The 16,623-nt window shown below is 44.5% G+C and overlaps 1 protein-coding gene across 17 annotated transcripts in view; it reads right to left on the reverse strand.

Annotated features, from left to right (window-relative positions):
* Positions 1–1,610: 1,610 nt before the first annotated feature.
* Positions 1,611–16,623, reverse strand: part of LOC133342581 (macrophage mannose receptor 1-like) — a 163,094-nt gene continuing 148,081 nt past the window's right edge. For 11 of the 17 annotated variants that reach the window (XM_061551785.1, XM_061551783.1, XM_061551787.1 and 8 more), the window contains 9 exons: positions 16,362–16,439; positions 14,630–14,819; positions 14,250–14,407; positions 12,311–12,423; positions 9,656–9,780; positions 7,985–8,197; positions 6,766–6,876; positions 2,984–3,061; positions 1,611–1,798 (listed from right to left, as the gene is read on the reverse strand). In XM_061551785.1, the coding sequence (XP_061407769.1) occupies positions 1,665–1,798; positions 2,984–3,061; positions 6,766–6,876; positions 7,985–8,197; positions 9,656–9,780; positions 12,311–12,423; positions 14,250–14,407; positions 14,630–14,819; positions 16,362–16,439 (1,200 nt within the window). In that variant the 3' untranslated portion in view covers positions 1,611–1,664. Of the gene's footprint in view, positions 1,799–2,983; positions 3,062–6,765; positions 6,877–7,984; positions 8,198–9,655; positions 9,781–10,910; positions 11,003–12,310; positions 12,424–13,582; positions 13,654–14,226; positions 14,408–14,629; positions 14,820–16,361; positions 16,440–16,623 lie in introns of those variants that run through there. The other 6 variants (XR_009755169.1, XR_009755167.1, XR_009755166.1 and 3 more) reach the window with 6 other exon arrangements.

The following is a 16,623-nucleotide window of genomic DNA, read 5'->3' on the forward strand; positions in this document are numbered from 1 at the left end:
TAATCATTACCATCGGAAACGCCGTTATGAGCCTCGCACTTTCTTACCTCGATTGTTATCGAGTATCACTACGTCTGTAGTCTTGCTGTGCTAATCTGTCCACTGAAAGACGTTTCCCAAAACTTGCGATCTCACCTTTCCATGGCACAAATTTGCTATACTGTATATGAATACGGAAGGATGTAATTCCAAATGTTTACGTTTCTGAGGCGACAGACATTTTTAATTTCATTATCAAATGTTCCTGCAATAATAAAACCATAATATATGATTAAAAGGAACACATGCGCGCACACACACACATCATGCATCATATGTAAACCATCACAAACCATTCTTATTTATAGAGTACGTACTCTCTGGTTTTTCGGTAAAGTCACGTAGATAGAAAAAATAATTAATAAAATAGAACACGATGTTTCGCTCGCAACACAAGCGTCCGTCGTGTTTTCTTTTATTTTATGTTTTTTTCTATCTACGTGACTTTACTGAAAGACCCAAAGAATATTAATTCCTGCAGTCACAAAAGCTTTAAGTCAAGGTTTCACATAATTGTAGTGCAAAGAACAAGAAAGGTAAAAAAAATCACCCACACACACACAAATGACATTGCTGCATCAAGAATAATGTTTATATCGTGAACTGACGATTAAATTCACGTGCACCGCCTCCATATGTAGCATTCTGGCTTAAATGTCACATTTTTTTCGGGTAAAGAAATACAACGCAAAAGCACACGTGTGACCGGTAAGGAAAATACAAAACAAGGGACGGCAACATTCTGTCTACAATATTTACACAAATAACAAAAAAAAGCCTTTCCTTACTCAAACAAGTGTGGGGTCGTGGAAATCTCCATTTGGTGGATCTAAGCCAGTTGTGTAAATACTACGATCCCATGGCAGGGGGCATTATGTCCAGAAGACAGCGCCTTTATAATTGAGTTCATACGTACAGAAACGCAACAAAATCCGTCCATTTCTCAATTAACTTCTGGATGAAGACCCCCCCCCCCCCCCCCCAAGCTGTCAGTTATGGGGGATTGTGTTGGCCCATACTTCGCCATGCTGGCCAGTGCGCATTGGTGAAGGGAGGCTGAGGATCATTCCTCGGAAATCAAAATCAGGTTTGCAACTTCGTAGCCAAGTGCGCTCACCACTATGCCACAGCTCCCCAATGAGTACTGCACTGCCGTATAAATATCACGGTAAATATGAATGTCGTGAAACAAGGGTTCAGATTTAAAAGTGACCAACCCAATGACGAACGACGCGAGCATAACGGAACTGGTGCAGGGTGGATAACATTACAGCAGGCGAGGCTGGAGCATTGTCAGAAGATTTGAAGCTTTCGTGACTGCAAGGATTCATATTCTTAGGTTTTTTCGGTAAAGTCACGTAGGTAAAAAATAAAAATTAATAAAAGTAAAATAAAAATATAATTTTTATTTTATTTTACTTTTATTAATTTTAATTAAAATTAATAAAAGTAAAATAAAAATATAAATATATAAATAAAAGTAAAATAAAAATATAAATTTAATTTTTATTTTATTTTACTTTTATTAATTTTAATTAAAATTAATATTTTATTTTACTTTTATTAATTTTAATTTTTTACCTACGTGACTTTACCGAAAAAAACCTAAGAACATTGTCAGAAGGTCAAGGTGCACGGACGTCCACAAAGATGCTGGAGTTTTCGTTGCGGTGTGATCCGTTTTTGGAGACATGGAATTTGCTGGTCACAATTCTGTGCCAAATGAGCCGCATCAGAGGTGTGCTCTTCATGCCAGCATCTGAAACGTCACGTTGCACGGCAGGTATTAGCTAGGATTACGTCAATATACCAGGCGAGGTAGTTAATATCTCGCCACTGCAGTGAGATGTGGACTACCTCTCCCAGCACAACCGACCCACCAGTCTTTCCTGCAAGTTACTCCATTTCGGCGTTGCTCCACTATACCCAAGACATATGAATTATTAATGTTATGCATTGTAACGAATCACCGTCCAGCGATTTGATGAATTGTCGGAATTTAGCTTTCCAATTATATAAATAAACAATATTTTTCTCATTTTCATGCCTGTGTTAATATTTTATCTGCCTCATTTATAGTTTTTACGATAGTTAGTCCAAACGTAATATGCTTATAATTTGCATACATTATAAATAATTCATTCGTACAATCACAATTTAATTTATTGTAATTTGAATATATAATAACTCCATTATTCCTGTGCAGGTTTCAGTGCATTTTTCGAGAGCTTAATTTATAAACTAATGTGTCAATGTATGCCTAATCATTGCGTGCCTAACATTTGTGCTCCGTGTATCCATCAAGCATCATGTAGGCGGAACGGCGCTGCAGTGATTTTCCCACTTGAGCTCTGAACCCGGCGCCCTGAGTTTGATTCCCAGCCACGACTACCGTCAGTGGCAAGTGACATCTGAACTGGTCCTGGGTGCCCCCCATTCACCCGAGTGATGGAAGTTATTGCCAAACAACTCCCACGACCGACAACCGCACGGACAGCTGTCCTCATCCGGAAGTGGATTAAACACATTCCTGCGGTGGGAGCTGGTAGGAACGTTGGGTTGCTCGGTCAATGGCCAGGGTCAACGGCGGCGTGGTGTATTCCGCAATTGCCCGACTGTGAGGGCGGGCACAAGCCGGCGTGAGTAGGTTAAACGTTGAGTTTTATAAGGGCACCACAGGGTGACCAGCCCCTCCCCACCCAGCCCCACCCAGCCCCATCCTCCCAACCCAGCCCCTCCCCACCCTCCCCACCCAGCCCCTCTCTGCACGACGGACGGACACAATAATCCCCTGTGGACTGGTGTAACCAGGAGGTTCCTACCAGTACAAAGGCACGTCAAGTATTGTAAATGTATTGAGCGTAACGTATTTAATATATTCACTCCGATTAAATCGCATTACGCTCACGCTACTATAATTGTGAATCATTCAAAGCGTGCTCACCATTGCAGACAGGTCTACAGTTGCCGCAAGTGGCTAATGTACATCCACGCGTGCATTCTTTAGCAGTCCTGCCACAAACTGCAAATAATAAAAGGTTGTAAATAAAACGACATGTTCATTCTTGTACGGGACTTCATGGTTAAGTAACACGTGCCGCATGTAGCTAGTGTTACAATAGAGAGCATCACTCTGTCAATTTTCTTGGGCTGCCGCAATATGAAAATGGTACATTAACAGTTCAACGTTCTAAACCTGAGTAGCCGTTCCTCTTTGTTATTTATGTATATTGTTCATATATATTGTTAATGTATATTGTTTATGTATTTATATTATGTAAATTGTTAATGTATATTATTTATATATATATATATTTGCTCATGCGTAGAATTCATGTGTATTATTTATGTATATTATTTATACACAGTTCACGTATATAATCTATATATATAAAATCGTTCATGTCTGTCTGTCTGTGTGTGTGTGTGTGTGGACTTTGGCCCATACGCACTTTCATTGGACGGCGGTTGCCCCTGGCAATGGCTAGCCACGCCTTCGCCGCTTTCATTGGACCTGGCAACGGCTAGCCACGCCTTCGCCAAGGGCTGCAGTTTCATTGGACGGCGGTTGCCCCTGCCAACGGCTAGCCACGCCTTCGCCACTTTCATAAGCTCCGTATTTAATTAAATAATAGCCAATACACAGTATTGTTGGAGCGCTAGGGGGGGGGGGAAGGAACGCCACCCGTACCCTGCCTCTTCCAAGCCGACAATTTTAGGCGAGGCCGCAGGCTTTGCACGCTACTAGGCCTCGACACCCACCACGCCACTCTGAGGTAAATTCATCAAAGTTTTTCCTACTCTTCACTACACCCCCACCACAATGTGTGCTATTAATATTACTTTTAAACCCAACGCGCCAACAATCGATTACTTTAATGTTCACTGTACAAATACTCATTAAGCTGGGTGAGCGTACTGCCAGTCTATCATGTACACTGTAGCCTGCTTATTAAGCTCGGTGAGCGTACTGCCACTCTATCATGTACACTCTAGCCTGCTTATGAAGCTGAGTGCGTGTACTGGCAGTCTATAATGTGGACTCTTGCCTGGTTATTATAATCGATTCTTTATATGTTCTTTGTACAAACAGTCATTAAGCTGCTTGAGCGACCCCAGTTCGATTCCAACTCACGCCCACCACCGCTGACGATTATTTGAAACGGACCTGGCCCTCCCCTAGGTCCACTCAGCCTCAAAAGCGTAACTGCTGTCGTGTGTGAACATCGTCACTGGGGAGACAAAGGCGGCGGGGCATCGTGGATCCAAGTCCCGGGCGAAGCCGGGTCATGTGTATGTGTGTTTGTGTTTATGTTTATGTCTGTGTGTCTCTATGTATGTGTGTATGTATGTGTATGTATGTGTTTGTGTGTATGTGTGTGTGTATGTATGTGGGTTTTTTTTATGTCTTTATGTGTATGTCTGCGTGTCTCTATGTATGTGTGTATGTACGTGTGTGCCTGTGTTTGTGTGTATGTATGTGTGTGTCTATGTATGTGTGTGTCTATGTATGTGTGTGTATGTGTGTGTATGTATGTGTGTTATGTGTCTGTCTGTGTCTGCATGTATGCGTGTGTGTATTGTGTATGTGTTTGTGTGCATGTATGTGTGTGTTTGTGTGTATGTGTATGTCTGTGTGTATGTGTTTGTGTGTATGTGTGTGTATGTGTTTGTATGTGTTTGTGTGTTTACGCTCGCATTACACAAATGTGTTGCTGGTCTAAGGCGTTCCTCGCACAGCATTGCCGCTTTATTATTTCAGTCGTTTACTGCCTTACGCACCCTGAAAGTCGTGTGTGTCTGCAGCAAGCGCGTGTATGTGTACCTATGGACGCGCGCGCGTGTGTTGTGTAGGGGGAACGGTAGTGTAGTGCTTAGCGTGCTGTCTGTGTGTGTGTGTGTCTGTCTGTGTCTGTCTGTGTGTGTCTGCGTGTGTCTGTGTGTGTGTCTGTGTGTGTGCGTGTGTGGTGTGTGGGGAGCGGTAGTGTAGTGCTTAGCGTGCTGTCTGTGTGTCTGTGTGTGTGTGTGTCTGTCTGTGTCTGTCTGTGTGTGTCTGCGTGTGTCTGTGTGTGTGTCTGTGCGTGTGTGGTGTGTGAGGAGCGGTGGGTGTAGTGCTTAACGCTACGCTGCGCTACCAACCCGGCGAACCCAGTTCCATTCCCGCTCACGGCCACCACCGGTGACGATTATTTGAACCTCCCCTAGGTCCACTCAGCCTCAAACGAGTAACTGGTGTGGCGTATTAACATCGACACTTGGGAGACAAAGGCGGCTGGGCGTGGTAGATCCAAGTCCCGGGCGAAGCCGGGTCATGTGTATGTGTTTATGTGTATGTCTGTGTGTCTGTATGCATGTGTGTATGTATGTGTGTGTATGTGTTTGTGTGTATGTCTGTGTGTGTATGTATGTCGGTTTTGCCGCCGTGGTGGATCCAAGTCCCGGGCGAAGCCGGGTCATGTGTATGTGTTTATGTGTATGTCTGTGTGTCTGTATGCATGTGTGTATGTTGGTGTGTGCATGTGTTTGTGTGTATGTATGTGTGTGTGTATGTATGTGGGTTTTTTTGTATGTGTTTATGTGTATGTCTGCGTGCCTGTATGTATGTGTGTATGTACGTCTGTGGATGTGTTTGTGTGTATGTATGTGTGTGTCTATGTATGTGTGTGTATGTGTTTCTGTGTTTGTATGTGTGTGTATGTATGTGTGTTATGTGTCTGTCTGTGTGTCTGCATGTATGTGTGTGTGTATTGTGTATGTGTTTGTGTGTGTTTGTGTGTTTACGCTCGCATTACACAAATGTATAATGCGGGTCTAAGGCGTTCCTTACACAGCATTGCCGCTTTATTATTTCAGTCGTTTACTGCCGTATGCACCCTGAAAGTCGTGTGTCTGCAGCAAGCGCGTGTATGTGTACCTATGGACGCGCGCGCGTGTGTTGTGTAGGGGGAACGGTAGTGTAGTGCTTAGCGTGCTGCCTGTGTCTGTGTGTGTGTGTCTGTGTGTGTGTGTCTGTGTGTGTGTCTGTGTGTGTGTCTGTGTGTGTGCGTGTGTGGTGTGTGGGGAGCGGTAGTGTAGTGGTTAGCGTGCTGTCTGTGTGTGTGTTTCTGTCTGTGTGTGTCTGCGTGTGTCTGTGTGTGTGTCTGTGTGTGTGTCTGTGCGTGTGTGGTGTGTGAGGAGCGGTGGGTGTAGTGCTTAACGCTACGCTGCGCTACCAACCCGGCAAACCCAGTTCGATTCCCGCTCACGGCCACCACCGGTGACGATTATTTGAACCTCCCCTAGGTCGACTCTGCCTCAAACGAGTAACTTAACTACTGTAGCGTATTAACATCGCCACTGGGGAGACAAAGGCGGCCGGCCGTGGTAGATACAAGTCCCGGGCGAAGCCGGGTAGTACAGCTAGTGTACGTATATTGTTGTGAATTATTTACGTATATTGTTCATGTATATTATTAATGTATATTATGTATCCGTAAAACTTTTCCGGATAAACATATGGCGCATTGTAAGATTTATAGAGCGTGTAAATATGTATAAAGTCGTATGGCGGCCTTATGTTGCGGAAACTTTAGCTGAATAACTTTTTAAGACATTTACATTCGTAGAGGACAAAATTGGGAAGTAAACAACGTGAAATACAAAGTTAAGGGAAAACGCTCAACTCGTAAAATTGTGCGTAGTATCGTAAAAAATGATTGTGGAAATGTGGCCATGTAGGGTACTTACTCTTCAGCCCAGGCGATATGAAGTAAGGCAAACACTCGCACACGATGATGGGTCTCTCTACAGGCGGCTGTCCGGAGTCACACAAAAATCCACTTAAGCCCATTTTGCAATCTGCAGAAGAGGACACGAAATCTGTTTACCTGCTCACCATCTCGCATGCGTTTGTATTGTTTGTTGTTGCAACATTCTTACTGTCCATTGTGTTGCATTTTCCTTACCGTTCCCATGTGCTTGGACTTCTTTACAATTTTTTTTTACATTTGGAGATGGTGAATTTAATTGTCAGTTCACCATATAAACATTATTCTTGATGCAGCAATTTCATTTGTATGTTGTTGGGTGATTTTGTTTTACCTTTCTTGTACTTGCACTACAAACATGTTTTTGTATTGTTTGTTTTTGTAACTTTCTTACCCGCCCGACTGGAAATCTGTGAAAAGGAGCTTTATAGCTCATCTGATTCCTCGAGTATAAATACTTATTCTGATTAATGGTGGCCAAGTAAAATTGTCACCACCCAAAAGTGAACCTCCACCGACGCTGCATAAATACTGCCCAATGGTGCTTTGAGCACGGGGACGTCTTGACAAGGCGCTTGACATTTGGCACATTCTGGGACGACGTGATGAATAGTAGACGATGCACAAAAATTATCTAAAATTACCACGTGACTTCTCAGGACTCGTTTGGGGAAATTGGGAGGGGGGAAGTAGAGTGCTGTCCCGTGATTGGTGCCGTTTGCATTCCCAACGGTCACAATGTGCCAGTCAAAGGGGGCATTTAATTGTTATCTGCCTGCAACCGATGTTTGAAAAAGGTAGCTATACACTTGTAGACAAACCTTGGATGCTGTGTTTCAGACAGTCCATGATTTCAGGTTATCAATAATTCAAAAGAACAAATTGTTTCCAGAAACTCACTGAACTGAATTGCCTCTAATGAACTCTAATTATGAAAGAGACGAGCCATTACTAAGTCACTCTCTTCATAGTTCATCTCAGTCCAATGCCTTAACAGTCCGTGTCGTACATCCCAATGAAGGGAGCCAGTGCTCCACATGATGACAACTGTGAGTTTTCTAACAAAGCGGCACCCGTTTTATTAACTCTGTTGGAGGGACAGTGGACCCGAGTCAAATCCTGACTGGATTCGAACTTGCGACCCTTCCATTCACGATCCTCCCAATGACGCATGGAAGGCAAGTCGACGCACTACTCACGCGCTTTGACGTACAGCGTCGATTTAGAGTTGGCTCCAATGACGCTGCTCGTGTCTGTCAAGCAGTATTTTCTGGGCAGTGCCACGACGCCAGTGCAATGTGCAAGTCGGAGGCAAGTTTCCATGGCGTTTAACAAGGAGTCGGCAGCAGAGCACTTGGCCGCCTCGTTTGCACTTAATCCTTTCAATTTCTTCATCTCGAACAGCGACGTTGCTTTGGTGATCAAGAATGGACACGCATCAAATTCGTTGAATAGGCGGCACATGGTACAAGTGGTCAATATGCATGTGGAGGTGCGTTTGAGTTGTGCTTTCAAGTCAATAAGATGTTTTTAAAGGACGGTCGTTACCCATTATTGATACTAGACTATGATAATATTTTACGTTGCCATTGAGTCTGTGCATTGCTTCACTAATTTTATATTTAGAGTAACTGATTGTTGGGAGAAGTAGCAGTAGTAGTTTGTTATTTATTTTGTATTTATTTTAATTAAATTTTTTACCTACGTGACTTTACCGAAAGAACTAAGAGTATGAATCATTGCAGTCACGAAAGCTTCAAATCTATAATTACTTTGTTATTCTCGTGTTTTTAAGTATTATTTTTACCAGTGCCAGTTTTGAGCCAAACATATTTTACATGTTTAGTTTGTAAAAAAAATAGTAACCTCTTTCATTTCTGATAAATGTGACTACCTCATTTCCTGAGTTCAAACAATGCAACGTATTCATCTTACAGCATTCATTCGTTTTTATATAAATAGCACACAATTGTACAATTTAGCCAACACCAATCCACTACAACCAAATTTGCAACACGATTGATTTAACAATCAAAGTGTGATATATCCACTGAGCTACATTTCATGAAGATGGATTTGCAGCCTCTGCAGGTGCAAGATGTGTTATCACCGAGGAGGGATGCATGCAAATGTGTTCAGGTTTTCTTGTACAGCAGCCATCTATCGTACTAAGATCCACTCTCTGGTGTCGCTGCACATTGCTGTAATCCGGAAAGTTAAGAGATGGAGTTGGCGATCATAATGTTTGGTGCACGCACATGGAGGCCTACAGGGAAGCAAGCTGTTGAACTATTTGAGCAGTTTCGTGAGTCTTATCCACCCACGGGTGTGGGTTTCCTCTGGGTAGTCCCGGTTTCTCAAATAATCAAAATGCTCATTAAGGAAGTGACAAAACATCTCCAGCAGGTCCCTATTGAAAATTAGCCTTGAGATTCAATTGAGACTTTCCTGTGTAATTGTTTTAAATTAATCTAATAACACTCGCTAATACTTTTAAGTGCTTTTGTGAACAAACTGGATTTGAATTTGCATGTCTTGTTAGACAAACACACACATAAGCATTTTTCGATTTAAAGCTTTCGTGACTGCCGGGGTTCATCTTCTTGGTTCTTTCGGTAAAGTCACGTAGAAGGGAAGTAACAAAATAATAAAAATAAAACATAATTAAATAATTCTCACGACAGGCGACAGTGTCGCCTTGACAGACCTGGTTTTCACCTGAGGACGGCTGCTTGCGTTGTGGCCGAAACGTCGTGAGAATTATTTTATGTTTTATTTTTATTATTTTATTACTTCCCTTCTACGTGACTTTACCGAAAGAACCAAGAAGACACACATAAGCAGTTTCATTATCTCTGCAGCCAACGTACATCGAGTGGTTTTACAAATGTAACCCTTGCTCTTTGCACACTCGTCGTCCTTCCAGAAGTCGCTTCTCGAGGAAAGGTAAACACAGTCAAGCAGTCCTCCCTTTGATCCGTCATCATTCAAGACGCTGGGGAAAACAGGGCAATGGACAAGACAAAACAGTAGGAACGCCCACACTATTTTTGTTTTACTTCATCAGGTAAGACCCGCTGAGCTATATATTGCCAGCCACCTACAGGCCCGACTCAAGTCATCACATGCTGCTGTACACACATGCATTGATGCACTGCACAGCACATCAGGACCTTCACAGAACCACACTTTACTCCCTTGCTGCACAAGGATATAATTAAAAGAGTGATCCATTCCTAATGTGCCACATATAGATATTTTTAAAGAAACGACCTGGCCACAAATTATAGGTCAACAGAAGTGGCTTATCAGGTGGACAGTTATAGGAGCCAAATATTCTAGACGCGTGTTGGTTCTAGATGCGGAGGGAAAAACCGGAGGACCCGCAGAAAAATCCACGCGACCACGGGGAGAACATGCAGCAGGCGTCACAGCGTCGGGATTGAAACCACAACCTCCTGTATAGCAGGCGAGGTAGTTAACATCTCGGACACCGCAGCACCCCAACATCTTCGATATGTCTCAACATCTTCTTTAAAGGCCTTATTAAGTGCACAATTGCTTTTAACCTAAGGTTAAAGTCCTCATAGTTCCGGAAAGAGGTCCACTGTTCGTTGTATAGTGGCACATGTCTGTAGTACAGCACTTTGGCGGAGACAGTTGGTGCATCTGTGGTGCCACAGCGACGGGGCCGCTCTGCCGAGCCAGGGAGCCGCCCGGCTTCCCCCACCGCACTGCCCCCCATCACCCCCCCCACATAAGCACACACCCGCACGCATTCCCCCCCCCCCCCCCCCCATAGAGCTGGAAGGGAAGGTTACCTGATCGACCGGTTTTTATCCGAGAGACCCTTATCGGGATTAATTCTCACGGTTTCCGGCGATCAGGGAATTGGATGACCTCCCCCGTGCTACGTTGCGCCGCGGCGCTGCGACCGGCCTTAATATGGTGTGGTCGCGGCGTGGGGCATTCGGCCACCGCGGTTGAGGCGCATTTCCCCCCACACACGCGAGTATCGACGGGGCAGGCAGAGGGAATAAGCATTGTGATGGAGGAGCTTCATTAGAAAACACGCAGGCACCATTATTAGGGGAGTTAAAGGAGAAGGCTATTAGCATGAATAACCTGGAGAGCGGGGTCACGCGGGCAGCCGTGCACAAATTCCCACGGCGCGCCTTTGTGATGGACACCGCCGCATGAACCTCGATGACGGGGGCCTGCGTGAGAAAAGGATTGATTGGAATTTGCGCCGTGCAGGTCGCTCATTGATTAGCAGAACAAAGGCACCGCGGAGCTGCCTGGCCCGGGCGAGGGGGGCGCGTGCCATTGTTTGGAGTTCACGCCGCGCGGACAAAGGATTAATTAGCATAGCGAAGGCGCACGATGCGTGGGAAGGGGGTAGGGGTCCGGGAATCAGGATAAATGGGGAGCGCAAAGGGGAAATCGCTCTCTTACTCCAGCGCCAGGCGACCAGACGCAGCTCGAGCCAGCGACCCGGACGTCCGTGCGACGCACCGAGGCACGCGGTTAACACAAGGATCAGCGGACCGCCGTGGACACTTAACAGTGAGTAAGAAGGTGAATTAGAATCATAGCCGATAAATAGGGAATAGGTGCCGGTTTAGTGGAATAGGCCAGCCTCGTCGACTCACTGATTCAACATTAGTTACCAGGTAATAAATCATTAATAGCGAAGCGTGGTCTCGCGTGATCTTGTCGTGCAGGGTGAGCGTGTGTACGCAGTGGTTCTGTAGTGCTGCGGCTCGCCTCGGGGGAGCGCTGCGCAGAGCGGTGCGAGAGTGGGTGTCGCGTGTGTTCACTCCGTGTGTGACACAGGTGCACGATCATAACGCGAGTAGTCAGTGTGGAGTTGGAGTGTACGGCGCGGTGTGTGTGTGCGTGCATACGTTCGTTACGTGTCGGATACGGATGCGCATTGGTAACGTGCCGCACAGGGCTATACTGCGAGCACGGCGTTTGATCGACGATGATGTGCGCACGTATGCTCTCAGCGTGGGAGCGCGGCGCGAGGCTGTAACCGTAAGGGCGTCGCGTTCGAATGCCGGCGAAACCGTAGCGGGTAATAGGGAGGTGGGGTAACGTAAACGGAATAGGGGATGAAGGCGGGAGGGACCCCGGGGGCCGACGGCCCCCACACATCACTCAAATTCCCAAAATCTGCGAGACTGTTTGGGGGCCAGGAGATGGCAGTAGAGCAAATTGATGAAAATAGCCCGTGCAGAGCTTTGAGTGTTATCCATCGTATGCATGGGTTTTCTCCAAATACTATGGCTTTCTCCAACACACAAAACACTAATGAATAGAATTGACAAAACATCCATTGCCGAAACATAAACCTTAGTGAGGCTTTCCAGGGTAAATACTTTCCACTGAAGCCCTTACACACGTGCAAAGCTTACTATCACTGCATGTTCAACCATCTTTCAATCTCAAAATTCCTTTAGAAAAACACAATTGATGGAATATTAATTGAAATGGCGTTTCTTGCGTAGAGTTCCAATTACCTACGCACTGCGGGGTTCAGGGCGGCTCCGTCGTGCCACACAAACACTGACTCTTTCTTTGTGTCCGTGAGGCCGATCCAGTACTCTCCATTGGCAACGAGGTCCAACCATAGCTTGGGACATCAGACAAGGCAGCAGAGAGAGGGTGAGTTGTCCACAGCAAGCAATTGCCCTTGTACATTAATGTCACATTAATGTAACATTAGTGTTACATTCGTGTTACATTAATACAACACGAATAATAATTTTGTATGCTGCATATGAGGCACGTATTGGAATGTCTAGGAAATGAGAATATTTGGCTGCTATACAATTACAAGTGATGAGCCACTTCGTTGAGCTATCGTTTGTGGCCAGGTCGCTTCTGAAAAAGAGCTATACAGCTCAGTGGGCCTTACCTGGTAAAATAAAAAGAGTTTAGTTTGATTAGGTTAAATATTCTGTACGTCTATCCGTCGAAGGACACTTAACATATTTTTGTTTGTTAACCTATGACACCCCTAAATCATCAGCAGCCATGATCTGTCCACTGCTGGCTGAAGCCATCCACCAGCCGTTGGCATCTCTCACAATCCTTCAATGCAACAATCTATCTGTTTGCAAACTGCAAATACAAGATTGATAACCGACATTTTCACGGTATTCATATTTTGTTGAATTAGGCCCATGCATTGATCTAAACAAATGTGTGTCGTTCAGACCCTCAATCTTCCGACAGAGCTATGTGATTACGAGTACATACAAGCTTTTAACGTTCAAATTATTGCTGTTTCAGCTCACCAGTGAGTTGAAGGACACCACACCACACAACTAAATGCAGCAATTTTATACGTTTCTGCATTTCGTGGAAACTTCATCAAACATCATCAGGACAGGACATCAGAATAACAATCCAGGAAGTCAGAAGTGCAGTGTTACCTTACCCGACTCATTAAATAGGTGTCACGACCTCACAGGGACAACCAATTAGATTTAAACTAGCTATTAAAGAATACAAGCGCATGTATACAAATAATCGATAACCTGAGCCAATTAAGCCACAAACTTGGAGTAACCTTAAACCCCTAGTTGGTACACTTAGCTCTGATAGCTCTGCTATGTGTACATTAGCATACGATGTAGACATTTCACATTCCCGTGGTAGATGCCAGTCACTCAAAAGGACAAGCACTCTTGACTTCCCTTCAAGTGATACCCGTTTAATTTCTGATCACCAACCATGATTTCAATCTGCACACTTGATTTCGAGTCAAGCCTTGCCATGGCACTGACCGTTCAAATCCGGGGTGTTGTCCAATTACTCATCGCGTTTGTTTTTAAAAGTGGCCGTGAAACCAAAGTAACTGGCAAAGAGGAACACAAAAGTACGACATTCAAAACCACATGGTCTATCTTACGTTCATATCTTATACCGCACTTAATACTCTCACACCAGAGGGTCGGCAACCAAAGTAACAAGCAAAGCCATTTGTTTCGAATTTGGTATAAAAGAAACTCAAGAGCCGCAATGCAGTTCTTAAAGAGCCGCGCGTGCGGCTCTGGAACCGACCCGTCTTCTTCAAGTTCAAGTTCATGTATTAGGTGCAGCCCTGTGAGCCATTCGGCTCTTGAATTGGGTGCAACCGCAACAAACAAGAAACAAAAACATGAACAAAAAACATCTTAAAGTGAATATGTGACTAAGTGCAAACAGAAAATCCAAGAAAAGACAGCAAAATATTGCAGAAAAATATCACCGTACACCAACGCTGTGTGCAATAATCACAGTGGGATGCAAGTCAAACAACCAACAACAACCACAAAACAACTTAGATTAAGGCCATCAGTCTAACTCTGTACTACAACAAACAAAAATGGCCAAACCAATACACTTTTCGAAATCACCAAAATAAAGCCATGAAAGCAATGAAACGAACCCTCGAAACACAGGTCAGCTGACCTTCTCGTCAACGCTGTGTACGGTCAGCAGAGACGCGTTTCGGAATGCCTGGCAAGCTTTGTGCGCTTCGCTCCATGACATGGGGTGGGAATGCTGCAGGAGGTACCAAGTTTCATTCCAGAACTTCCATCCTGCCATCCCGGGGTTTCTGCTCGTGTCTGGATCGTGTTAAATGACAGCAAGGCACACACACACACATGACAAAGACGGTCACTGCATCGCACGCTTTCAGATGCACTTCTGTGGCTATCTGGAACGCTCTTCCGATATTAGTAAAAAGTCCTGACATGAGGGAAATATTCGCTGGATATAGGACCATTATTAGGATTAAAGAAATCCAGTAGTTTGCAAATATGCATGTTTCCAAGAAGCTGAATTACCTTCAATCTCTTTAAAGATTTCTGCTTCTGCACAATTTATTAACTTAGCTTCTTTCGAAGGACCTTTGTAACCGACACAATTTCCACCGTCCACCGTTAGAAGCTTTCCCTTGGGACTCAGAACAAAGGATCCATAGCTCATTGGAAAACAGTCTTCGTCGAGTTGCAATCCCGTAAAGGCTGCTTCCAGCTGAGATAGAAAAAATAAAACTCGTGTTAGAGACCCAAGAGAACATGTTACATCATCAATATGCACGTAAATCTGCCATTTTATTTTTTGTTTAATAATAAACACATAGTCCCTTATCAAATACAATGAATTACCCCTGCAAAAAAACATGATTTTATGCAAAACAATATTTATAACTGTAGGAATATTTACGAGAAAAATAGTCTGTATACAAAACCGCACGCTGTAGGTATCTAACTTATTACCTATGTAGAGGTTTTTTGAGAGACGTACCTCATTATTAATTGATTGCAATTTCAAACAACACAGCCCAACGGCTTTGTCATTCAACAAATATGCACCTATAAGCCCCGATAGGCCGGCTCTGCCAAGCTGAGCAAAGCCCTCTTGCTCGTGCTAGTGGCTGATCGCCAGCGCTCATTGGTAGAGCGTAGGGCGATTCAAGCTGATTGGCTAAGGAAAAATTGTAGAACGAGAGCCCGCCAAGATGAGATAAATTCTACAACGTTATTGCGTATGGCGACGACAATAAGTTCGGAAGACACATGGCAATGTCGAGGTCTGCTAGCCATAAAGGAGAGCAGACTACAGTGGATTACGATATGGTCTACAGTTCGGGTTGCATAGTAACAGTCGCACTGTGGCTTGTCTTTAGTTTTCCATTCATGAGGGAAATGTGCGCATCGGCCAGTTGATGTTCTCATGCGGTTGACGGTTACACCGATGTCTTCGAGGAAAGTCAAAGGCAGGAGGTGCGTGCAATGTCTGGGTCTCGAATGAGGCGTTAATTCTGGACGTCAGCGTTGTTCTACTTTGTTCTCCAGCGTTCCTCCAGATCTGCGTGAGAGTCTCTGACGGTGACGGCACGGACCCAGAAGGAGGATTGGGACTCGAGTTGGCAGCCAGGTGAATGAGGAAGCTATCGAGGAGCGTTAGTCAGGGGGCAATGAAGAGGATTGGCTTCAGGGTTGGGGGCAGGTAGAAAGTTCGAGGGGGCTCTAGAAGGTTGGGGGAAAAGATAGAGGAGGGGAAGCCGAGTGGACGTCGGGGATTCGTAGACATTGCCCTACCAGTGTGCATCGTGAGTTACCTGGCTGATGTTGTGAAGTGACTCATGCACCAGCTATGGCTGCAGAGTTTGGTAGTACATGTGGTTTACGTCGTTTATTGTGAAAATTCGGTCACAGTTCCTATGACCACTGTTTCATCGCTTTTATGGCTTTATTTTGGTGATTTTCGATAAGTTTTTTGGTTTGGCCATGTTTGTTTGTTGTACTACAGAGTTAGACTGATGGCCTTGATCTAAGTTGGCTTGTGGTTGTTGTTGTTGTTTGACTTGCATCCCACTGGGATTTTTGCACATTTTTGTGTACGGTGCTTTTTCTGCAATATTTTACTGTCTTTTCTTGGATTTTCTGCTTGCACTCAGTCACATATTCACTTTAATGTTTTTTGCTTGTTGCGGTTGTACCCGATTCAAGAGCCGAATGGCTCACAGGGCTATACCTAATACATTCACTTGAACTTGAAATAAGCCCTTACCCTTAATTGATCACCGTATTGAGGGCAGACACCGTAGTTCCTACAGGCATCTTCTGTAGGAGCCTGCCACCTGTAGGCCTATGAGGCAGCCGGCAGGAACACAGAAAGTAAGTTACTCAGCCATCTGTATAAAGATCCACTCATACATGTGGAATTAATAAAATATCCAAAATTACAAATATCCTAAACAACTGTCTTGGGACATCGTAAGGCTTTCCTGAGTGAACAAAAATATTGATATAAGTGAGTGTTGTTCTGTATT

This window comes from Lethenteron reissneri, chromosome 15 (genome assembly GCF_015708825.2).
Source record: "Lethenteron reissneri isolate LAM-NWPU_2019-01 chromosome 15, ASM1570882v1, whole genome shotgun sequence".
Lineage (NCBI taxonomy): Eukaryota > Metazoa > Chordata > Hyperoartia > Petromyzontiformes > Petromyzontidae > Lethenteron > Lethenteron reissneri.